Source organism: Ursus americanus, chromosome 17, assembly GCF_024610735.1.
Source record: "Ursus americanus isolate L20-20 chromosome 17, mUrsAme1.1.p, whole genome shotgun sequence".
Classification (NCBI taxonomy): Eukaryota; Metazoa; Chordata; class Mammalia; order Carnivora; family Ursidae; genus Ursus; species Ursus americanus.
In genome coordinates, this window is record NC_142143.1 from 26,182,375 (window position 1) to 26,207,174 (window position 24,800).

Consider the following 24,800-nt stretch of genomic DNA (forward strand, 5'->3'; position numbering starts at 1 on the left):
GCACAGAGGGATTAAGTGGTTGCGGGAGCTGTGATATGAACAGGTGCTGTAGATTAAATGCACCAGAACTTATCTGCCCCTAGATAATAACTGGCAGTGTTTGTATTTTTATATTTTATCATTTGGACAAATGAAGTGGAAAAACGTGTTCATTGCAGAATCTAAGTGCTTAGCTTTCTTATTTTTCATCAGAAGTCTCCTTATTATAGTTTAGAGGCTTTTGCACAAGTGAGTCCCTGTTTAGTAACAGTTTCAGTTAAGATAGAATGACTTTGGTCTGGGGTGGTGTATTCCTCTCCTGCCCTCCTGGATCCTTTGATTTGGGGAAGTTCAGGGTTTGGGTGAGAAGGAACTAAAGAGCAGCTGTTCCTCTCTTTCCTGCTGTTTCTTTACCAGCAAAATACATTTGAGGTATCACTGCATCAGAGCATAACCTCTAATGTTAATTTTAAACAAGAATTTTTTCATTCAATTAAGCATAAAAATAGATTAGAATTATCTTACATTCCTTTATATATTAAATTGAATTTTGTGTGTTCAACCCAGGGAGGGTGTTTGTACCTGAGTTAATTTCCTCCCATTTTGGAGAGAAGGACAAGTGCTGTTCCAGTATAAGTCCCCTACACGCCTGCACATACTATAATTCTTGCTTTGGCTTTTTAGAAAAGATATTTTTCACAGTTGGAGGCACAGTGATTTACAACTAAAAAGCTTGAAGTTTCTTACCCTTAGCTGTAAAAGAGCTATTCCCATTAAGTAACATTTTTTTCAAATAAAGCGCTCTGTCCACCGTGTCTTTATTGGTGCCTTTCAGGAAAGGTTTCACCTGAAAGTGCTGCAAGCTCCATTCAGGTTCCTGCCACTGATGTGATTAGAGATCAGTGAATACTTGGCCAAACCTTGCCTACCAGAATCTTCTCCCAGTTTAATTGGGACCGCTGTATTGGGTGGTAGGAACCAGAAGGCATATTCTGTGAACACTTGTTTATAATCTGAGTACTTAGTTCATGATTGTGCATCAGAATTATCTGGGGCATTTATAAATTTAACTTATAGCAGCCCAGCATGTTTTCTTGTTATGTTTTAAGATCTCCAGATGATTTTTACGTGCACCTTGCAGAAACAGTGGCCTTGTGTATGCTCAGCTTCACTGCAAAGCTGGTTAGAATGTGGGGGATACAAGATACAAGTAAAATCGCATAGCTGGTACCTTCTCATACATGGAAAGCAAAGGCGTCAGTGGGGATACCAAAGACATGACAGTCCAGGGTGGGGAAACCATTAAGACAGGTTTAGGGAGAGAGATTTTAGAGCAGTGACATTTGAGCTAAATTTTGAAGGGTAAGTAGAAAAGTGACGTTGGGGGGGAAGTAGAATGTCATTCCAGGTTAGACATATCAAACTCCAGGAAGATATTTGAGCAGTGCTAAAGCTGAAACATGAGTCAGCACTTCTTTGCTTGGACCACAGACACTTTAAATTTGAAAAAGTTTTTTTCTTCAGAAGTGTAGCAGTCTTAATTTGAAAAAGTTTTTTTCTTCAGAAGTGTAGTTTATGTGTCTTCATTTTGAAAATTCAGTTAATGTACTAAGTATGTTATATACCAAAATAATCAAGTAATATGGATGATTTTTCCCTTTCTTTTGCTATTTCAGTCTTCAGTTCATAGATAAAATGGCTAACATCTTATTGAATATGGAAGGAAAACCTAAATGCTTCATTTATTTTTTTGAAATATAACTCACCATAAGATTCATCCATTTAAAATGTACAGTTTAGTGGGTTTTGATAATTCACAAAGTTGTGCAGCCATTGCCACTAATTCCAGAACATTTTCATCACCCGGAATAGAAACACTATGCCCGTTAGCAGTCACTGTCCACCTCCCTAGTTCCTCAGCCCCTGAGAACTGCTTATCTATCTCTCTGGTTTTGTCTATTTTGAACTTTTCATATAAATGAAATCATATAATACATGATTTTTTGTGTCTGGCTTCTTTCACTTAGCATGTTTTCAAGGTTCACATTATAGCAGTACTTCATTCCCTTTTTAATTTTTTGGCTGAAGTTTTCTGAGTAACTTTTAAGAAATGACAATACTGAATGAAGCAAAGCAGTAGTTTTATCAGGTAAATATTCTGTATTGGCTCCCTAAAATTAGTCATATTTGAAACCTACATTGCTTTAGAACATTTAAGAAATATTCTTCAGCCTTGCGAGCCATTGTTTAAAAAAAAGTGGTCAGTGGTAGTAAATCTTCTTTATTTTTTATTTTTATTTTTATTTTTTTTAGTGGTAATAAATCTTTATCTATGAAGATTAGACTTGATTGCTGGACACTGAGAGAATTAAGCTAATGCTGGTGAATAATGGTTAAGAATCAGCACTGACTTTTATTCTTATCTTAAGGATTAAGAAACTTTGTGACCTTGGCCAAGTCACTTACTTTCCCTGGGCCTCAGTTATTTATAATTCTATTAAAACTTGATGATTGTATGATCCCTTTGGGCAGAATTTGAAACAATGAGAAAAAGCCATGATCACATAATCCTGGGACTGAGTTTCCCTTTTGACTTTTAAACTGGCTCTTAGGCACTTGAACAAAACAAAACACGCAAATGCTGAGTAGTTAGCAGTATTCCGAAATAAATGTCGTTTTCCAGCATAACTGGTATGCAGGCCTGTATCCTATCAGCTTTGATAGTTTTAAAGCCTTTAAATGTTTATGTTCTCCTAGGGTTCAGACCTTGAAACTTTTCTCATTATATAATCTTCTGAACACCTTTATTTACTTTTACCTGGCTTCAGTCCACATTGATTAGTGATTCCAAAATCTAGTGCTGAATTTCAGATCTCCAAATGCCTACTTTTTATCTCCACTTAGATGTCTTGCAGACATTTTTAAATCCACTTTTTTTTAAACAATAGAATGTATTCATTTTGCTGCCTCCCTTCATGTGTGTCAACACTTAATATTTCTTCTTTATTATGTCAGCGTTAACCCAGTTGCCTGAAATTTATTCCTCCTCTTCCCTCCCCTTGCTTCTCTTCCACATTCAGTTTGCTAGTAAGCCCCCGATGGATTCAGCCTCAGAAATGTTTCTGGCTTCTCCTAACCCATTCCTGTCTTCTCCTTCCAGTTGTCTTTGAATGTGGGCCCTTATACATCCTCTCCTGATTGTTTTTGCAATAATCTCAGAACTCATCTGTCTTCACTTACTGTCCACCCATCTCCCTCTCTCCCCATCCATCACATTATTCTAAAAACATTGATGTGATCATGTGACTCTCCACTGTATATAGGGTAAAGTTCAAACTTTTTAACTTGGCATATAAGCTGGCCTTTTTGTCTTATTTCATTGACATCTCTTTCCTGTCTCCCCTTTCTTATATAACTTCTGATAGTGATACTGCTTACTAGCCAAAATGATGTATTTTCCAACTTCTGAATTATGCCATGTTTGCAGGGAAGCATCCCTCATCAAATGTGACTGTCCAGCATTCTGTTTTGGGTTTGTTTCCTCTATTCTGCTGGGAAAACCTTAACAGTATAGTCATCTGGTTTATGTTCTTAATAACAAGTAGGTGGTGTTTCATAATTAGAAATACTATTTTCTGTTATTTCAGTAGGTTCTATCAAAAGAAAATCAGGGATAAAATTTAAGTAATTTGCTTTTTTTTTTTATTTGAGAGAGAGCCCGGGTGTGGGTGTTCATGAGGTGGGGAGGGGCAGAAGGAGAGGGAGAAGCAGCCTCCCTGCTTAGCAGGGAGCTGGGCGCGGGCGCGGGAGCGGAGTGGGGCTCGATCCCAGGACCCTGGGATCACGACCTGAGCCGAAGGCAGACGCTTCACCAACTGAGCCACCCAAGCGCCCCTAAGTAATTTGCTTTATTTTCTGGGATCCTGTTAAGGCACTCTGGGAAACAAGTGTTGGTTTTATTGTTAGTCATTAATTACAATGAAAAATATGTTTAAAAACTTTTTTGACAAATACAGACTGTATAAGGTGTACATGATGTTTTGATATGTGTATGCCTTTTGAAATGATTACCACAAACTTATATCTGTTACTTTCCATTGTTATCTTTTTTTTTTTTTAAGATTTTATTTATTTATTTGACACAGAGGGAGACAGCCAGCGAGAGAGGGGACACAAGCAGGGGACACAAGAGAGGGGAGTGGGAGAGGAAGAAGCAGGCTCCCAGCAGAGCAGGGAGCCCGACCTGGGGCTTGATCCCAGAACCATGGGATCACGCCCTGAGCCGAAGGCAGATGCTTAATAACTGAGCCACCCAGGCGCCTCTCCATTATCTTTTTTGTTGCAGTAAGGACACTTGAGATGTACTCAGCAAGTTATAAGTACGCAATGCATTATTATTAGCTGTCACATAGGATACATTAGGTATACAGAACTTATTCATCTTATAACTGAAAGATTTTACTCTTTGATCAGTATCTTCCTTTTTCCTCCACCTTCCAGCCTCTGGTAACCACTGTTCTACTCTGTTTTTAAAGATTCCACATGTACGTGAAATCACACATATTTGTCTCTCTGTGTTTGGCTTACTTAGCATAATTTCCTTGTTGCGAGTGGCAGGATTTCCTTATTTTTTAAAGCTGATAAATATTTTAATTTGCTCTTTGTAATCATTGGAAAAATAAAATATTTGGCACTGCCTGGGTCAAAGTTTTGAGCACCATATATACTTTTTAAAAAGCCTGTAGACCCTTGCTCTGATGGCTCACACACATACGTACTAGCCTTTCTGTTTTTTACTGCTTAATTTGATAATAGTGGATTAACCCTAACAGGGCCATAAACAAAGGCATTGGAGAATTCCAGTGCTGGCTCCCTTCATTGTAGGGGTTACTTCAGCAGATTTTTCTGTGATAGGATGCAGCAGGACCCGGACAATCAAGAACCCAGTCCTAGTTGATGAGCAGGCTTTCGTTCCCTGTGCTCCTCAGGTGTGTATTAAAAAATGCAGCTATTTAGGTCTACTGTCAATGAAAAAAGAAAGTAAAACTAGCATATGTTCCCTCTTATGAGTAATCAAGTTACAGCAGTTTTAATATTCTTAGAGTGCACACGCACACCTCTTTACTCCATAGTACTCCTTTATTTCTTGAGTTGAATCATCAGGCCAATTATGGTTATGATCTATGTATATTAATTTCTTAAATATTACAAGTATTAGTATGTTGAATATCTGCTTTTTTCTTTATATCGATTATAGACAGTTCCCTCTGTTTATGACAGACTGAAAAAAAATATTTAATTCTTTCTGGTTGTTATATATCAGCCACTTTTTTTTTCTTTAAAGCTTTTATTTATTTATTTGACAGAGAGAGACAGTCAGCGAGAGAGGGAACACAAGCAGGGGGAGTGGGAGAGGAAGAAGCAGGCTCCCAGCGGAGGAGCCTGATGTGGGGCTCGATCCCAGAACGCTGGGATCATGCCCTGAGCCGAAGGGAGATGCTTAATGACTGAGCCACCCAGGTGCCCCGGTATCAGCCACTTTTATATCATAAAGTCGGTCCTACAACTTCTGTTGGAAAACAAATACCTTGAAAAAATGTGATTAATTGCAAAGTACAGAAATGTTACCCATTTCCCTCAATATTAAGAGTCTTATTTTTACCTCTATTGAAAAAGGTTTATGATGGGAGTGAGAAGATTGAGAAGGGATGTTTGTATCCTCTGGCAGGGAGATCCCAAGAATTGTCCCCTTCCTCAATCTAGATGTTTTCTATAGGTTACTTTTTTCTTTAGATTCATTTGACTCCCATATATGTGCAAGTATTGCCTCAAAGTATTACCTAAGCTGTGTGCAAAATTGCTGGACCCTATATCTTCTTTCAGGGGTACTGGAGAAGTGCGGTTTGGGAGAAGTTGGTTGTATGGTGGTTGGGAGTCTCAAAAATCTTCCCAGATTATGAAATTCTGTTTGGGTCATTTACACTTGGGAGTGTCTTACTTTGAGCATATTATCAGATAGTTCTCTGAAGAGCATCTGGCTGTAGTCTGCTGCTTTGAAAAGTGAAGAAGGGTGGATCTTAGTATAGTGTTGGTCCTGATGTCTGTGAAACTTACATATTGATACCAGTAAAACCACTTTTAAAAAAATTGAAGTATATTTGACACAGTGTAACATTAATTTCAAGTGTTACAACATAGTGAATTGGACAAGTTTATACCTTATGCTATGCTCACAAGTATAGCTAGCATCTGTAACCGTACAGTGCTATTTGTTATAACTGTTGACTATATTCCCTATGCTGTACCTTTTATTCCCGTGACCTATTCATTCCATAACTGGAAGCCTGTATCTCCCACTCCCCTTTACCTATTTTGCTCATCCCTTCTGGCAACCATCAGTTTATTCTCTGTATTTATGGGTCTGTTTCTACTTTTTGTTTTGCTTTTTAAATTCCACATGAGTGAAATTATATGGTATTTATCTTTGTCTGACTTATTTCACTTAACATTATACCCTCTAGGTCCATCCATTTTGTCTCAAATGGCAAGATCACATCCATTTTTTGTAGCTGAGTAATATTCCACTACATGCGCACCTGCACACACGCGCACATATGCACACCCCCCCATATCTTCTTTATTCATGGGTATTTCTCATGGATATGTGGGTTGCTTTCATATCTTGGCTATTTCATTTAATGCTGCAGTAAACATAGTGATGCATATGTCTTTTCAAATTAGTGTTTTTGAGTAAACCACCCTTCGAATCCTGAATTTGATTATTTGATTTTAGTTGCTAGGTATGGGCATTGTGGCTTCTACCTGTTCAAGTGGAATGGTTCCCAGACATCTAGGGACCTGAGGTGCTTGCATGGCCACCCTCTGGGGTTGGCATTTCCTTAACTGGCATAACTGCCCTTCTACTTCCCAGCTGTTCTTTTATCCTTTGCAGAGTGGAGGGCACGGAGGCTTAGGATAGTACTAGGTGGTGTGCAGGCAGCTGGGCTTATCCTTACTGTGGCAATTCTGTGAACATGTGGGAGCTGTCACATATATAAAGTTGTTACTTGGGTGACTGGAAAGGGTGAAAAGAGCTTTAAAATATTGTGGCGGTAGAATAGGAAGGAGATACTACTTCCAAGTCTGGGAAGAAAACAGAGAAAAGATTGAAATTATTAAAATTGAGGAACTTGGAATGCAGAGCCCCATCTGGGATGCAGAACTCTGAAGAGAGTCCCCCCCCGGGACACGTGACGATGAAGTTGGTGCTCTCGGTGTGAGGTAAACTGTAAATTGAATGAGTGCGCTGCAGGGATGTTGGATTATGCTCACAGGCACCGCAGACAGACAAGAAACCCAGAAGAGGCAAGTTCTCTCTTTTGGCTCCTCTGTTTAGCACCTCTCATCTGCAGAGTTTAGTGCTGATCCCTGGCAAAGCAGAATGTGGTTTGCAGAGTCCCATCTCCAGAACCACAAAGTATAGGATAGTGAGAGATAATTACTTTACATCTGACACAGATATAAATTTCCCCTTGTGGAGGTTTTAGAGATAGAAAGCTGCCTGACCTTCTGGCCCAGCCCATGATAGATAGGGAAGAGCAAAAAACCCCTAAGATGTGGCAGTATTTGGCTTGACTTCAGAATCCCTGCAGAATTAGGGATTTTGAGATTTAAAAAAAAAATGTTATTGTTTTGACTAAGCCTAGCGAAAGGGCACCGCTGCCATAACCCCCCCACCCCCCATACACACCATTTGTCGGGATTTTTTTTAAAGTAAGCAACCTACACTGTAGATAAATGCCTTTGTTCCAAATCAGTTTAATTTTTCCCCCTGTTTTTGGACCAACCCTCAGATCTCAGGACAGGCCAGAACTGTGTGCATTCAAACTAGGATGTTAGAGAAGAAAGTAGGCTTAGAGAAAGTGCCAGAGGATACAGGCAAATGGTACCTCAGGAGTTTACCCTTGCCCCTATCCTTGGTGACTGCCTCAGCTCTGAGGACACTTCTTCATAGACTTTTAGAACAAATTAAGAAACATTTTGTATTTTTAGCTCAGATACACCTTACAGTTATAAAGAAACATTTTCTATTTTTAGCTCAGATACACCTAACATGAATGTATAGATGTAAAGCCTGCTGGAGGCCGAGGATTCCAAGTACCAGCTGTTAAGTGTAAAAGAGCCCTTGGCTGCAGTGTGCTTCTAGCCCATGTTCTGCCACTTGTGTACCTTTCTGGAGGTGGTTCTGGGGCTTAAATGAAATAACATATGTGAACATCCAGGTCAGTTTTAAGGATTAATTCTTGTGTTGTCCCTATACCTTGGAGTTGGAACTAAATTTATCTAGCTTTCTAATTCATTAGCTTCTGAAAATCCAATGTCCTGCCCAGGGTTGGCCATTTATCAAGGTCTTGAGGTTTTCTTTTGTCCGTAGTTCTGGGATTATATATGCTTTTTTTTTTTTTTAAAGATTTTATTTTTATGTATTTGACAGAGATAGAGACAGCCAGCGAGAGAGGGAACACAAGCAGGGGGAGTGGGAGAGGAAGAAGGAGGCTCACAGCGGAGGAGCCTGATATGGGGCTCGATCCCATAACGCCGGGATCACGCCCTGAGCCGAAGGCAGACGCCCAACCGCTATGCCACCCAGGCGCCCCTATATATGCTTTTAACCCAAACACACAGTTCAGCCCTTTAAGCATTTTCCATAAAAGACTTCACTATGTTGTTGCAAGCATTTTGCAAGTTTACGGATTTTTATTGGAGAGTTAGGAGTTTAGCAGCCAGTGGTCATCAGGCGTCTCATTGGCTCTTGGTGTTTTTCCTCTGGGTTCTTCCGTCCTGCATTGCTCCACTGCTCAAAATCTCTAATGCCTGGTCAGTGTAGCTCCTGCCTCTAAATCCCAACAAATACTCAGGTGAATAGGGGCCCTGTCTACCCAAATTAAGACCTACTTCCTGCCCTCAGTAAGCTCAAGACTTACACTAAGCTTTTTTTTTCTCCTTTTAAATAAACTCTGTTAAGGTATAATTTACATACAGGTAATGCATCCATTTTAAGTTTACCATTTAAGTTTGACAACAGCTGTGAAACCACCATCTTGTTAAGATTCGGAACATTCCATCCCAGCACAACACTTAATCAAAAGATTATACTGTTTTGAAGTGTGTGTTTTCACTTATGCAGGAGGATATTTTTCTGTGGTGTTACACATTACAACATCTTTTTCTCATAGGCTTTGGTGTGATCATTATTTCTGGAGCTATACTTTTGAACACATTCACAGTTTTTCCTTGGGATAAATTCCAAGACATGAAATTTTAAAGGTTGGGTTAGCTTGTAATCTTCATCAGCCGTGTATATGAGAGCCAGTTTTCTCCATAACAGTAAGTAGCATTTTTAGAAAAATCTTTGTGTATTCTGAGTTTTAAGGGTTGTCTTGTAATGAGACATTGTCACTTTCAAAATAGGGTTACTTATAGTGCTTATTCAATTTCCTTGCGTGATTTTATTTAAAAACATTTTTTCTTGCTTTTTTTGGTAAATAGTACTTGGACATGTTACAAAATTCAACAAAAGGATACTCAGCTGAGTGTCTCCCACCTCTCAGTCATCTAATTACTTTCCTCAAGGAAACCGCTCTTGGACCATTTACATCTGTTATTTTAATAATTTTGTAAGCTTTTGTAATCTTTGAAATTTTGTTATTTTTTTTAGGTGCAGTTTTACATCATATTAGTTCACACTGCTAGCAAGCCCTAAGTCCAGCATTCATATTGTTGCAGAGACTGGCTGTCCCACATGAAGTGGGTGAATTTGACCCAGTACTATTGTACACAGAAGCTCTATCATATAATATGTCTGCCTCAGTATGTAAATTTGTGCTTATTTCAGTTATATTAAAATCTAGGTGGGTCATTTCTTTTTCTGGCTCAGTGGCACAGGACAAAATAATCATCTAAAATCATAGAAAAATAAAATATCTATTGAGTTATATACTCCAGCTGGCTCTCTTAAGATTATTTAACTTTCGGGGTGCCTGGGTGGCTCAGTGGGTTAAGCGTCTGCCTTTGGCTCAGGTCAAAATCTTAGGGTCCTGGGATTGAGCCCCGCATGGGCTCCCTGCTCAGCGTGGAGCCTGCATCTCTCTCTCCCTCTGCTTTTCCCCCAGCTTGAGCTCTCTCTCTTGCTCACTTTCTCTCTCAAATAAATTAAAAAAAAAAAAAAGATTATTTAACTTTCAAACCAGACTAATACTGTGTGAAATATTAAAATCTCAAAAGTACTCAAGAAAAAGAGATTAATTTCAAATTCTTCCAAAAACCTTAAGGTAGAAGACTGAATCTTTAATATGTCAGCCAGTTCTTATTAGCAAATGAGCATTATTAAACTTGAGAAAAATGATTATTAGATTATCAAAGCTATTAAAGGGGCAAAGGAAACTTAAGCCTGATACTCTGGTGCTTAGTATTTGGTTCTTTAAGTGCACAACTTGTAAACAGAATAGCAAGGGCAAAGCTTTTGAGCAGAAGTATGAAATAGTTGATGAAGATTGGGTTTAAAACTTTAAAAAATCCTTATTTTTTATTTTTTTGCATATTCCTGCCATTTATGGCCACTGTCTGACTCCTTAAAACCTTGGGCCTGCCATTTTTGAAAGTTCTTGAGTCCCGCTTTACCCTGTCCATATTTTTCTTTCAGTAGTAGTTAGTTCTGTTCATTCAGCCCATGTGGAATGCGAGACACTCTGGTGCTCAGTGTTGGGGCTGCAAACACTACACCTGGGCCTTGACCTATAGGTACCAGTGTAGCTGGGGAGTCAGACAGTAGGGGGGAAGTATGTAAGGGATAGTTTTTTGCAGAAGGTGCACCCCTACTGCCCAATAATACTCCTGCTTTTTTAGTCACTGGTATTTTCTCAGTTGCTTACCGCTTAGGTGACAGGTGACTTTTCATAATGGTCGAAATGCTGCTTTGTGGGCAAAATAATGTTTAGTGTGTTAAATGTCTTAAGATACTTCCTAATTCTGAAGAGCAAAAAGATTTTGGGTATGTGGAGCTGTGTGGGTTATGTGTGGCAGGAGCACAGAATGTGGGGGTAGGCTTTCTGGGTTTGACTTGGAGCTGTGCCAAATACTAGCTTGTACAGCCCACTTGACCTCTACTTCTTTATCTGTTTAATACACTAATCTAGCTCTAAGGTGGTGGGGAGGGTTGGAGTGCAGAGAAGAGAGCTTACAATAATACAGTGAACTTTATAATGTTACTATTTTCTGATTTTGCAAAGATGCTGCTTCATTGTAAATCTGGAAAGAATGAATACCTTCTCAGTGTGGGTATACTTGTGTTCGTCATCTATGTATTAGTTCCACAAAATGGATAACCGTAAACATAACTGTCTGAAATGGGGCATAGATTATTTATTTATTTATTTATTTATTTATTTATTTATTTATTTATTTTTATTTTATTTTATTTTTTTTAAAGATTTTATTTCTTTATTTGACAGAGAAAGACAGCCAGCGAGAGAGGGAACACAAGCAGGGGGAGTGGGAGAGGAAGAAGCAGGCTCGTAGCAGAGGAGCCTGATGTGGGGCTCGATCCCAGAACGCTGGGATCACGCCCTGAGCCGAAGGCAGACACTTAACGACTGTGCCACCCAGGCGCCCCTAAGATTTTTTTTAAAGCACAGTGGATGCCCATTTATCAACAGTGGGTAGGAAAATGGGATGTTTGAAGTAAATAATATATTCTGATTTTATTGGAATTATCATTTTGATTTTATTAGAATTACCATATAATTGATTTTCCATGAGTTAGACAATAATAAAGTTGATTTGTATTGCTGCTAAACTGAAGTTTTATTCTTTAATCCAAAGTACATGGGATCTTGCACTGTACAGCTTCAGGGGGTGCCATTCATCCAGACTGGTGTGAATGGGCCTCTCTTGGAGCAGTGCAGTATGGCAGCCTTGTTAAAGATGCTTATTTTGGGGGAGACAGAATCCCTAATATCTGACTGCTTTCTAATTTATCTCAGTATGCAGTATTTTTTCTTCTTGTAGTTTGGATTTTGGACAAAATTATGTCAAGTGGCACAATTGGATTGAGAATGGAAATCTGGACCAGCTGTAACTTTTTGTTTGCCTCACTGAAAATTTCAGCTGCTCTGCTTCTGTCTTGTCTATTAATAATAAGCATAGGCCTTTCCTGTTAGTGGAGACCTCGGGCATTTAGCAGTTAAATTTTGTTGTGATTACCACATTTGAAACCTGAAGTAACTAGTGATCAAGGATTGAATAAGTAATACATGGTAGTTGTATAAGTGTAGCCACTAGCTTGTAGACCAGTAAAAGTGCCTATTTATGCCACATAGTTTGCGAGGAATATTGATTAATTTACCTGTAAAGCAACCAGGAAAGTGGGGTGCACTGACACAGTAAATGAAAAAGGTAAAAATGTTAAGCTGTTTTTAAAAGGGCTTTTGTCTTTATTAGAATAAATACAAACATACTAAAATGTTAACCAAATTTTGGTTATTAGGAGTATAACTATTTAAGTCGCTGTTGTATTTTTCTTTAATGAGCAGGTGGGAAAGAATTGGGGAAAAAAGCAGGTACCATTAACAACAGATTTCTTCTTTAGATATTGAGCATTGGCATAGATGCTGGGGATACAGTCCATAATATCTCTTCCCTCAACATGGAGGGCGAAGTAGTGAACAGTAATTACAATGTAAAAGAATATTATAGGGGTGCCTGGGTGGTGCTGCTGATTAAGTACCCCACTTTTGGTTTCAGCTCAAGTCGTGATCTTGGGGTCTTGAGATTGAGCCCTGCGTTGGGCTCCGTGCTGAGTGCGGAGTCAGCTTGGGACTCTCTCTCCTTCTTCCCCTCCCCCCTGCTCTCTCTCAAATAAATAAATAAATCTTTAAAAAAATAAGAGTATTATAAGAGGGGACCTTTTAGTAGAAGGGACCATATAATAGTAATATTTAACCCATTCCAGTGTTAAAATGTTAAGTCAATTTTAGTGCTAAAGAGAACCTTTGAAATGTTTGAAGGGACGAAAGTTTAGAAGGTAGGGGAGGTTAAGCGAATTTGTATGATTGTATAACAGATTGGTACAGTTAGGATTGGGGTTAAATAGAGATGTTTTAGCTCCAGGTTTTTTCCCTAGAAGATATACCAGGCTGTCTAGTTGGAAGTTCGCTCTTTTAATGTGAAATTAGCTCCCTCTTTAAAGGCTGTTAAACTAGATAGAAGTTCTTTGATAGAGAGGTTATTCAACTTTCGTGCTCTCCTTTGACCTCATTTAATCCCAAAGAGATACTTAGCTTCTTAACCTCTGCATCTCCCCAACCCCTGGTCTGTTAACTCTTACCTTTTCTTCACTTTCTTTTCTGTCTAGTTTAGGCTTTGTATTTTTAGCAAGCAATGGAGGTCAACTTTGGCTAGTTTAAGTAGAAAGTATTTATTGAGTTATTAGGTATCTCACATAATCTTCAGGGGTGGCAAAGAAAGAGGCATTCAGGAAACAAAGCTCAGAATCACATCATGGTGGAGACTTCACTGCCAGCAGTGTGTGCGTCGCACTCTGCAGTTTGATTGCTGATGCCAAGTACAGAACGCTCCACTAGAACCTCTTCTCTTGCTGTCTAGAGGTAACTACCGCTGTGATCTCTAGAATGGATCCTTCTGTTGGATTTTAGCTTTGATGCACAGGTTTCGACTGAGCCTAGGTCTCACATGCTTAATAGAGAGGAAATTTTCTAAGACTAAAGCTTCAGTTGAGGGAGGTGGGGATCCGTAAAGTTTGGGGGGTATTATTCCCCAGCGAGGCTCTTCTGCCTGTCAGGTTGTCTAAAGGAATGACGAACATCCGCTGTGAACCTCATTTTTCTCATGCTGGCAGACATAATCCTGTGTGACATGGATAACTTTTTCTATTTTCGAATAACAGTTACTTCAAACTTTCACGTTCTTAAGCTCCCCATTCCAACATTATATTAAGGAAGGGAAAGGAAGGCATGAATGAATGGGGGAATTTTACTATTGTTTAATTGTAGACAAATATATAGAGAAATGACTGAAATTACACATAAAGGCCTTAAAATGAATTATCAGCTTCAACCAGTTGAAATTTTAAGAAAGAAACCCACAGTCTAGATCATTTCTAACTTAAATGCTGAATTTTTTTTTTTTTAAGTACAAGTTCACTGGTTTTTGCTAAGGCGTCACTCGTAATTTTAGTTTTCACTGTGCAGAAACAGGCAATTAAGAAATTGCCTATTTTCATTCAGGATGAATACAGAAGACCTTTCCTCCCCTACCTACTAAATTATATACTTTTCCCAGAATCTAAAATATGCAAGTTTTAAAAAAATGCTTTTTGATGGGTTTGGTAACAGTGATTTAAGGATTTTATTACAGCAGCAATCTCAATAAAATGTTACTAAGCTAGATAATCTCTTCATTCAGAGTTCCAAGACATCCTTCCAAAGACACAGAATTCATTAAGACAGAAGGACAGTTATATTATTCAGATCAGTAAAGGCATATTTTAAATTTTTGAGCTGGTGCTAAAGAAAGTCCAGGCAATGAAGTGTTTATATTATCCATCAAATCAGAAACCAAGAAAAAATGCGGATGTTAACTTTCATGAGTCTACTAGTATTTACAGTGCTGGGTATTCAAAGGACATTTTTACCATAAAGAATTTCATGAGTGTTTTATGAAGGAATAGTTGGCATTGTCTTCAACTGTGATGCCAATATTTAGAAATCTTTCAAAAAATAGAAAAAAGATGGAGATGTAAAGTTATCTTTCCAGAAAACTTTTGAAATGTCTTTAGAAATAAGCAAGAACATAATGTGCTCTCGGTCTAGTCCTGTTGTTCATGTAATTAGTATCCCTAATCACACCTGCACCTTCTCTAAGACCTTGACATACCCCATTTGAAAACGCATCTTTCAAAAACTGACATTTATATGTACTTTATACTAACAGTGAAATAAATTCTTAGGGGACAAAGGGACTTTTTAAAAATTCTTCCTTTGAATTAGTTGATACCACAATGTCATGTACAAAATAAACATTTGTTAGTAAATTCATATTTCAGAATCACAACATTTCAGAGCACTTCTGTCACTACTTGTCACAGTTCGTTATTGTTACTTGATTTTTTTTTATTGAATCTCTGCGTATCTGGACACAGTGCTTAATAATCACATAGAATCCCTGCCCTTAAGGAATTTACAGACTAGCGGGGGCAGGAAAAGAAACACAGACTGCAGTATAACCTGATGTGTTTAGTGGAACAAAAGAATTTGGGGGTGATAGACAAGGAATTAGTCTAATGGTTTTCTCTGTTGGAGGTACACTTTGTTAATAAGATTTTCAGATTTTTGTCTGTTGTCAGTAATCGGAATAATTTAAATGCCATTCCTAGGGTGGAAGTTCCCTACTACTAACACATTAAGTATAGTAATTCTTCTTATCAGCTCTGTGTGGTGCCTGAGCACACAAACATTTATTCATTGAACAAGCATGTATTTAGCATGTCATCACCACCATTTGCTAGCTGGAGTTCTTATCTTCAAATACTTATTGTCCTAGCTGTAGTAAGAGGGGTGGTGTTAATGTCCAGGAAACTGGAACTATAGGGTCGAGATGCTTCCAGACTAATTCAGACCTGAGAAACAAGTTGATTGAATATACTTAGCTTTTCAGAAGTCCTTCCCTGGCTTCCAAGTCTCTTCTTTTTCACTGAACTTAACAGAAATACTGATTCAGTCTTGGCTTGAGAGAAAAAACTAGAGATTTCTAGCCCAGGTCATTCCATTCCATCTCTTGGGTATTACTCCAAGTGGAATATAGAGTACAGTTGACCCTTGAAGAATACGGGTTTGAACTGTGCTCCCTGGTCTGCTTATACATGAGTCACTTGTATGTGGATTTTTTTGTTTTAATAAATACAGTACTATTAAATGTATTTTCCTTATGATTCCTTTTTTTTTTTAAGATTTTTTATTTGAGAGGGAGAGAGGGAGCACATGCGCAGGCAGAAGCGGGGGCAGAGGGAGAGGGAGGAGCAGACTCCCCGCTGAGTAGGGAGCCAGGCTCGGGGCTCCATCCCAGGACCCGCAGATCATGACCTGAGCCAAAGATGCTTAACTGACTGAGCCACTCAGGTGCCCCTAATTTTCTTAACATGTTCTTTTCTCTAGCTTACTTTATTGTAAGAATACAGTGTATAATACATATATAAAATATGGATTAATCAACTTAAAGGTAAGGCTTTCTGGTCAACAGTAGGCTATTAGTAGTTAAGTTTTGGGGGGGTCAAAAGTTATGTGGATTTTCAGCTGTGCAGGGGTTGGGGCCCCTAACTCCTGTGTTGTTCATGGGTTGGCTGTACTTTGTTGCTACTTATCAGTCCAACTGGAAATAAAGCTTTCCATCAAAGGGATACCTTGGTCCAAAATCTTAAGATTTAGTCCTTGGTATCTGGAGACTTTGGAAGGGCTTCTTCCTTTTTTCCTTCTTCTCAGAAGGAAATTGTGAGGTTTATGTGTGTGGGAGAAGAGGGAGAAGAGGACGGTGGAGGGTGTGCCTTGAGAATCGTTATTCTCATCTGAGTTTAGGGTAAACATTTAAAAAAAACATAGTGAATTAGGGTAAAATAATTTGTGAGCTGTTAGCGAAGGAAGCGGGGTTGAAATAAGTAAGTGATGTCTTTCATCCACTAGGGGGTAGTGTGGACTGTAAAAATTAAAGTTATTCCTCAGGGATTAACTCTTATTTCTTCATGTAGTTGCCTTGTTTCAATTAATTTTTGTCCATGCTATGTTTTTTTTCAAATGGCTACAAATCATTATTTTCAAACACAATCTTGTGGCTGTAACAAACAATAACACTTACCACATTCCTGTTATTAGTGATTCAGATGTTCTGACATTACTGTTTGTATAGAATTTTTTGAGGGGGGAAAAAGTGATACTTTTAAGTTTCTCTACCAGATTTTACTCACTATATGAAGTAAATTATTTTAATAACCTGTAAGTACATTGTAACATTATAACAGAATTGTCTTGTGTTTCACTGTCCTGTATGATAGCTGCTAGTCCCATGTGGCTCTTGAGCAGTTGCAGTGTGGCTAGTTTGAATTGATACATGTTGTAAGTATAAATTACTAGATTATGAAGACTTTGTATGAAAAAAAGATTATAAATATTAATAATTTTATATTGATTACATGTTGAAATGATGCTTTTGAATATATTGTTAAATAAAATATTGATTTTTTAACTTTTTTTTTTACTTTTTAATGTGGCTAGTGGAAAATTTAATATTATATTTGCAGCTTGTACTTCTGTTGGGCAGCACTGCTGTAGAGAAAACATTCATCAACCATTTTTATCATGCTGTACATACCTCTAGCTGGCCTTATGATTTGTAAGGAAGTGGTGTAGAGGGGAAGTTGAGCACAATTTTGGCTCTGTTTCTAATCCCAGCCAAAATTAATATAGTCAGTTCTATAATGAGATCTGTGCATTCCTGAACTTCATTGTGTTGACCAAAATTGTGAAGTAAAAACAACATGGCTCATGGATAAAATGTTAGCGGCATGACACTCAAAAATGTTGGTGACATTTTTCTAAAATGCTCACTTATTATATAGATGGTGAAGTTGTAGATGCTCTTAAAGTAGTTTACAGTTGAAAAATAGGCTTTTGCTTTATCAGTAATCCGAAAAAAGGAGCCCCTGTTTGTTAATGTTTTAGAATTACTTTTAGATGTAGTTAACAGAGGTTGGAGTAGACATAGTAGATCTCAGTTTGATAACAAAATTGATAATATTATCAAGTATAGTCAGATGGCTCTTGGATGAGATGGTCTGAAAGATCCACAGTTGACATTAGTAATACATTGCATTTTTTTTTTGTGTTTCAGAAAATATTCTCTTTTAATTTTAGAGAGTGAGAGAGAGGGCATGGTGAGGGGTGGAGGGAGAGGGAAAGAGAGTCTTAAGCAAACTCTGTGCTGAGGGCTCAATATCATGACCCTGAGATCACAACCTGAGCTGAAACCAAAAGTCAGATGCTTAACTGACTGTGCCACCCGGGTGCCACCAGAGAATGTTCTAAATAGGGAAAAACCTAATTGCTGTAGATATATGTTGGAGGTGTATATTGAAAGTTATTAAATGGATCAACTTTTCTCCTATGCAAATTGCCACTCCCTTTTCCTCCCTCCCTCCTTTCCTTCCTTCCTTCCTACCTTCCTTCCTTCCTTCGAGGGGGGAGGGGCAGAGGGAGAGAGAATCTCCAGCACACTCCCGGCTGAGCGCGGTGCCTGACCTAGGGCTAGATCTCGGACCCTGAGATCAGGACCTGAACCAAAATCAAGATGTTTAACTGGCTGAGCCACCAGGGGCCCCTGCCCCTCTTTTTCTAAGAATACTGTTTATTATCTAAAATTTTACTGTACATAATTCAGTCATTGCCTTAAAAAATGTAATTTTTTTAGTCATTCATTGCTTCATAGTGAGCGCAAGTTGTTAATTAACTTTAAAGTGGAACAAGACCTAGTTAAAGGAATTTAGTTGACAAACTTATCAAGTGCTGCAGTTTACTGTGGTATAATCCTGGAATTTGCTCTTCAAGTCCCAGTAGATATATTGATGACCAAATCAATTTGATGTTATTTAATTTCTTTTTAAGGTATTTACAGCATGAACTATTACACTCACTGTGTAAGATGAGATAGTTTCCTTTAGACTAAATCTTGTTGCCACTTAAATTCATACTCTATTTTTATGTACTTCCTTTTCTGCTTTTTAGTAACTAATTTAGTAACTTATTCCCTAAATAGTCTTTTTGTTCTATATGGCCTAAACTCAGTTCTACCTGCGATTGGGTCAGAGGATTGCTTTTAAATAAGTAGGATCATAATGCAACTAATGGTTATTCTGTTTTCTTTAAAAACAAATACTGTTATTTAGTAAATCTTAAGATTTACAAAAACTAATGTGTTTTGTTCTTAATTCTTTTTGAGTTCGTTGTACATGGCTAAGGCCTTCCTATGTGATCTCCTTTGTTAAGTCTTTCTGCAGTATTATCTCTTTTGATCTTAGCAACTCTGCATGAGAGGTAATCTTAATTATGATATAGATAAGTCAGCTGGCTGAGACTCAGAGCAGTGTAAATTATTTGCTCAAAAGTAATAAGTAAGCAATGCAGTAGGAATTCGAACCTGTTACTTCTCGACTTGAAGAAATCATACTGTACTTCACTGTCTTTCTACCAAAGAATAATATAAACTAAAAGGCGTTTCATAGTTAGTTAACCATGTGTGAGTAGTAGCAGCAAGGATTTTATTTCCTACCCACTTTTGCCTTTTTTGGGAAAAAAATTGACTCCAAGTTCTGTGGGTGAGACTTGTTCCATTTGGTTTGGATTTTATTCTTTTTTCCTCCCGTACTTTATGCTGTGGGTTTGTTTGGGAAATCAGTGCCATGTAGTCAAATAATTATGCATCTATTCATTATATCAAAATCCATGAGAACTTGAGAGCATACAAAAACTGTTTCAAAAGGTTTTCCACACCTGAAAGGAACACATTATGCTAGAATGTGTTCTGATTAAATCTTATAATTGATCCAGCCATGTGATATGTTTAATATGTACATTCTTTAGAAAGACTCTTATTTTGAGGAGGAACTGAAGATGAGGAAGGAATGCTGAATCTCTGACAATGTGTTCTAAGAGTGATTTTGAGGTTATTTTGGGATATGATCTTGGAGGCCCTTCTGGCAGCTTTTTTTAGCCTTGAATAGAGCTGCTACTACTTTGTGTAACCAGGGACTGGGATTTTGGGGCTCTTAGACCCCAGCCTTTTCTTCTTTTTTCCAGTCTCCTTCCTTATGGATTTCTAAAAATAGGAAGACCTGGGGCAAAACAAAAGGAGGATGGAGGTGAGGAGAGGTCAGAATTCAAGGAATTTTACCATCTAGTTTTTTTTCATTCCTTTACTCTTACTTTTGATCCTTAATATTTTTATTTTATTTATTTATTTATTTTGCTAAAAATGAAGACCAGCAGCCTCTTTTGTTCTAATTCCATGTTGGAGGACTTCCCACAGTGGGAGGCTTCATAATTGCCTCTTGAGGTTTTTTTTTTTTTTTTTTTTTTTTTTTTTTAGATTTTATTTATTTACTTGAGAGAGGAAGAGAGCAAGAGAGTGAAAGAGAGAGAGAGAGAGAGTAGGCACAAGCTGGGGGTGGGAAGGGGCAGAGGGAGAGGGAGAAGCAGACTCCCTGCTAAGCAGGGAGCCTGATGGGCTTTATCCCAGAACCCTGGGATCATGATCTGAGCTGAAGGCAGACACTTAATCAACTGAGCACCCAGGTGCCCCTCCTCCTGAGATTAATAATGCTCTAAAAATGTTTTACTTTGAACCTAAAGAACATTTTGCTGAAAGTAGTTGACAGCATTTCAGTTTCTCATTTGCCCTTGCATTGCCACGGTTAAAACAAAGCAGAAACACCCAGTCTCTAATTAAAGTACTAAGGGCGTTACTTTAAATGGCTCTGGGTTTAACACAGTTTGGAAAAGGGTTTAATTTTTTATCTGCATCTCATTATTTCAGTATATGACAGGGAAATCTCTTTTAGTATGTGCCTTGTAGGCTGTAGAATGAAAATGGTGTAAGGTGTAGGAATTTTCTTAAGTGAAGACAGCGTAAATACAATATTCTCATTGTTTTTCATATCTAAAACTTTAGATACAACAGTGTTCTAAAACTTCGACTGCACATGCCTATTGAAAATGTTGAAAATATATTACTAATATATAAAATCACACATGGTATTGTCAGTTTCTTTTATTGAGTGTTAACTATTTTTGGCTAAAAGTAAGTTCATAAATAGAAGTTAGATTATTTCTTCCTATGCCTGCATGGATCCTTTTGTTTTCTTCCTGTGATGTGCACATCCTGCTTTCAATAACAGTGCTTTAATGTTAAAGATGCAATTCTGATAGTTTATTCCTTGTTCTTTGTAACATCAAATAGGTTCATAATTCAGCAAGTATTTATTGAACATCTGTGGTGCCGGGCACTGTTCCAAATGCTGAGGATGTAGCAGTAAATAAAACAGGCACAAATCTCCTTTTATGGCACTTCCATTCTGAACAAAATAAGTGAGATATGTAATATGTTAGTAGTGCTGTGGAGATAAAATTAGGGGAATAGGGATAGGGAGGGTGTGATAGGGTGAAATGGGCTTTTGCAGATTCAATTATGGAGCCTTTACCAAGAAAACACATTTGAATGAAGATCTTAGGAGCTCTGAGGGAGCAAACCAGATAGAAATTTCAGGGGGGAAAAAAGCAAGGGCAAAGCTTTTGAGGGAGGAGTATGCCTGGCAGGTTGGAAAATTACAAAACCGCTAATCTCGCTGGAGCAAAGCGCCAGTGTGGGAGTATTGGGGGAAACATAGTGGAAGATGACTTAAGAGTAGCCAGAGTGAGGGGATGGCTCTTCTTGGGGGGCCATTACAAGGACTTTGAAAGTTCTGTGAAACAGACCCACGAGGGAGTGGGGAACAAGGTCAGAAGCAGGAAGAACGGAGTTAGGCTATTGCAGTATGCCAGCTGATAGCTGATGGTGGCTTGGATCAGAAGTGTAGCCGCAGGGTGGTAAGAAGCAGTCCAATAGATTTTGAAATTCAAGCTAACAAAATATGCCCATCATGTTAGTTGTGGTGGGGTATGAAGGAAAAGATTTGATAAGTTGGAAGGATGGAATGATCGTTAACTAATGTGAAGAAGGCTTTGAGGGAAGATCAGGTTGAAGGTAGGTAAAGTCATGCTAAGTTTAGGATGCTTATTAAGACACTCAGGAGGATCTGTTGAACAGGTTGTTAAAGATAGAAGAGGCGTGGTCCAGGGGAGAGATCTGTGCTTTAACTGAATTCAGGGAGTCGTCATATACGGGGAGTATTTAGTATTTAGATTCATTGGACAGTATGGGCTCACTATGGAAGTGTGTAGGTAAAGAAGCCCTAGGACAGAGCCCTGGCTCACTTCAGTGTTGCGGAGTCAGGGAGGGAACCGGCAAGCAGGTTGCAGCCAGACAAGCAGGAAGAGAATCAGGAGACTTGGCTGCAGGAAGCTGGGTGACGTTTGGCAAGGAGGGGGCAGACCAGCTGGGTAAGATGTTACATTTAGGTCAAATAAGATGAAGATTAAGCATTGGCCATTCGATTTGACTATGTGGGAATCACTGGTGACCTCAACAGGCAGGTTAGTGGCTAGACCCTGATTGGAGAGTTGTGTTCAGGTTAGGAGGGGAGGAGAAAAATTGGAGACAATCAAGTATAGGTAACTTTGAAAGAGCACCAAAGCAGTGGGGTATTAGCTGGTGGGAGGTGGGGGGAGAGTGAGGTCAAGTTTATTTTCTCCTCTCACTGGGAGAAATTACAGCAAGTTTGTACTGTTTGGGGAAAGATCCAGTGAAGAGGGGGAACTGATGATTCAGGAGAGGAAAGAGATGGTAGAGCAATGTCCTTGAATAGGTGAGGAGGAGATGAGATCTAGTGCTTTAGAGGAGAGGTCGGTCTTAGCCAAGAGTGACGGCCTTTTCATCCCCAGTGACAGGAGGACAGGCAAAGCACATGGGTACACAGTTGAAGGTGCGTGTACAAATGCTACAGTGGCAACTTAAGGAAGTGTCTGTTTTCTCATGAAGTAGAAAGCAGAGTCATCAGCCAAAAGTGAGGGTGAGGATAGAGATACTGGAGGTTTGGAGAGAGAAAAGAGTATTATAGTTCTTTAGGAGAGAAGGAGAAAGATGGGAAAGAACTACTGATTGTTGGGGAGCAGCATATAAGGGTTCAGTGTCCAGGTTGTTTATATTTCTCTTGCCCTGTTTAGGTGCCTAGGCACTTCACTTGGCCCTCCTACATTCGTATCCTCTGTTTTTCAGAGAAGAGATTTTCAGTGACTTGTAGAACTAATTTTACTTTTAAAAAAATTAATTAAAAGATTTTATTTTTAAGTAAACTCCACACCTAGCGTGGAGCTGGAACTCACACCACCAAGACCAAGAGTCTCATGCTGTACTGACTGAGCCAGCCAGGTGCCCCTAATTTTACTTTTTAAAGGTTTTGGTAGAGTTTCAACAAAGTTGCCTTTACCTATGTGATAATCCCTGTGTTATTTTTTTTTCTCTTCTTCTCCTCCTCTCTCCTCCACTCCCCTCTCCTCACTTCACTTCCTAGTATAAAATCAGTTTCATTAGCCTAATTTCTATTATCATCGTATTTTCAGGCATTTGTAGCGGCAGTGTATGTCATCAGTATTCACTTCCAGTTGCATTCAGGTGATTGGGATTATTTAGATAGTCTAGTCTTTGAACTTCGAGTTTTATAAAATAAATAAAAACCCTTTGGGAGACTGGAGAAGTTCTGTTATGTCCATTCCCAAGAGGTGAACTTAATTTTTAACTTAGTATTTATTTAGCAAAGTGACATTTGTTTCATAAATGTATCATGTTTTTCTGTTGTAGGAAACCCAGCGTTTGCTGGCAGAACCAGTTCCTGGTATTAAAGCAGAACCAGATGAGAGCAACGCCCGTTATTTTCATGTGGTCATTGCTGGCCCCCAGGATTCCCCCTTTGAGGGAGGGACTTTTAAGCTTGAACTATTCCTACCAGAAGAATACCCGATGGCAGCCCCTAAAGTACGTTTCATGACCAAAATTTATCATCCTAATGTAGACAAGTTGGGAAGAATATGTTTAGATATTTTGAAAGGTAAGTGTTACCTTTATTAATATATGCTATTAAGATTTCTCCTTTTTCTCTTAAGCATTCCATATTGAGAATCTGAACATTGTAATCTTGCCTTATATAAAGAGCACAAAGGTCTGTGGGAATGAAATGCAGTAGTTGTGGGGCTGTTGTTTCATGCTTGATCATTCTGGGCCTGTTGCCTTCATAGATAAGTGGTCCCCAGCACTGCAGATCCGCACAGTTCTGCTATCGATCCAGGCTTTGTTAAGTGCTCCCAATCCAGACGATCCGTTAGCAAATGATGTAGCGGAGCAGTGGAAGACCAACGAAGCCCAGGCCATAGAAACAGGTATTGACTATCCGTTCTCCTTCACACCACTTCCACTTTTTAAAACAAACATATATTACCTTTTCAAAAACTTCTTTTCGAGTCTTAACAAAAAGATATAGCAAGAGGAATAAGTCAGATCCTGTTTCTAATATGTAAACACCTCTTAACGACAGGCGTTTAAGCTCCATCATAGGGCCTGCTTCATGACCCCCCAGATGTAAAGACAACCTATAATTGGGAGCTCTTCAACTCCTGTATAAGCTGTACCTGGTTTATCAAATACTAAGTGTGTACCATTCATCTAGCAGTACATAAAGATACTAGAAAACTTGAACTCTTTGAGCTGCTTTTGTAATTGATCTGATCGGTAAGACTATGTCAGTTTATAGCTAGGGAGTTTGAAATCAGTAAGCTTCTACCTGTTACAGATTTTAATAGAATTAGTGGAGAGCTTATCTAGAAATGAAGGAGACAAAAGGAGACAACTCTTCATCCTGCTGAATTTTGTAAACTTCTGGATTCCGTTGTAGTGTTATTTAGTATGTAATGTAATTAGATATACACACAGTCTTTCTGTCTGATCCAGATGATAGAAAATTTTGTGAATTTCACATAATACTGCTTTATTTTTATAGAGTTTGGAAAGTAACATATTGAACTAAGTAAAATAATCATTGCACGTTTGTTTTGTCT

General features: G+C 38.5%; 1 protein-coding gene across 2 annotated transcripts in view; it reads left to right on the forward strand.

The window, feature by feature from the left end:
* UBE2N (ubiquitin conjugating enzyme E2 N) overlaps nucleotides 1-24,800 on the forward strand; it is a 40,274-nt gene that overhangs the window by 8,194 nt on the left and 7,280 nt on the right. The window contains exons 1-3 of one of the 2 annotated variants that reach the window (XM_087868861.1): nucleotides 9,729-9,849; nucleotides 23,551-23,797; nucleotides 23,985-24,125. In XM_087868861.1, the coding sequence (XP_087724987.1) occupies nucleotides 9,838-9,849; nucleotides 23,551-23,797; nucleotides 23,985-24,125 (400 nt within the window). In that variant the 5' untranslated portion in view covers nucleotides 9,729-9,837. Of the gene's footprint in view, nucleotides 1-9,728; nucleotides 9,850-23,550; nucleotides 23,798-23,984; nucleotides 24,126-24,800 lie in introns of those variants that run through there. The other variant, XM_045780153.2, reaches the window with a different exon arrangement.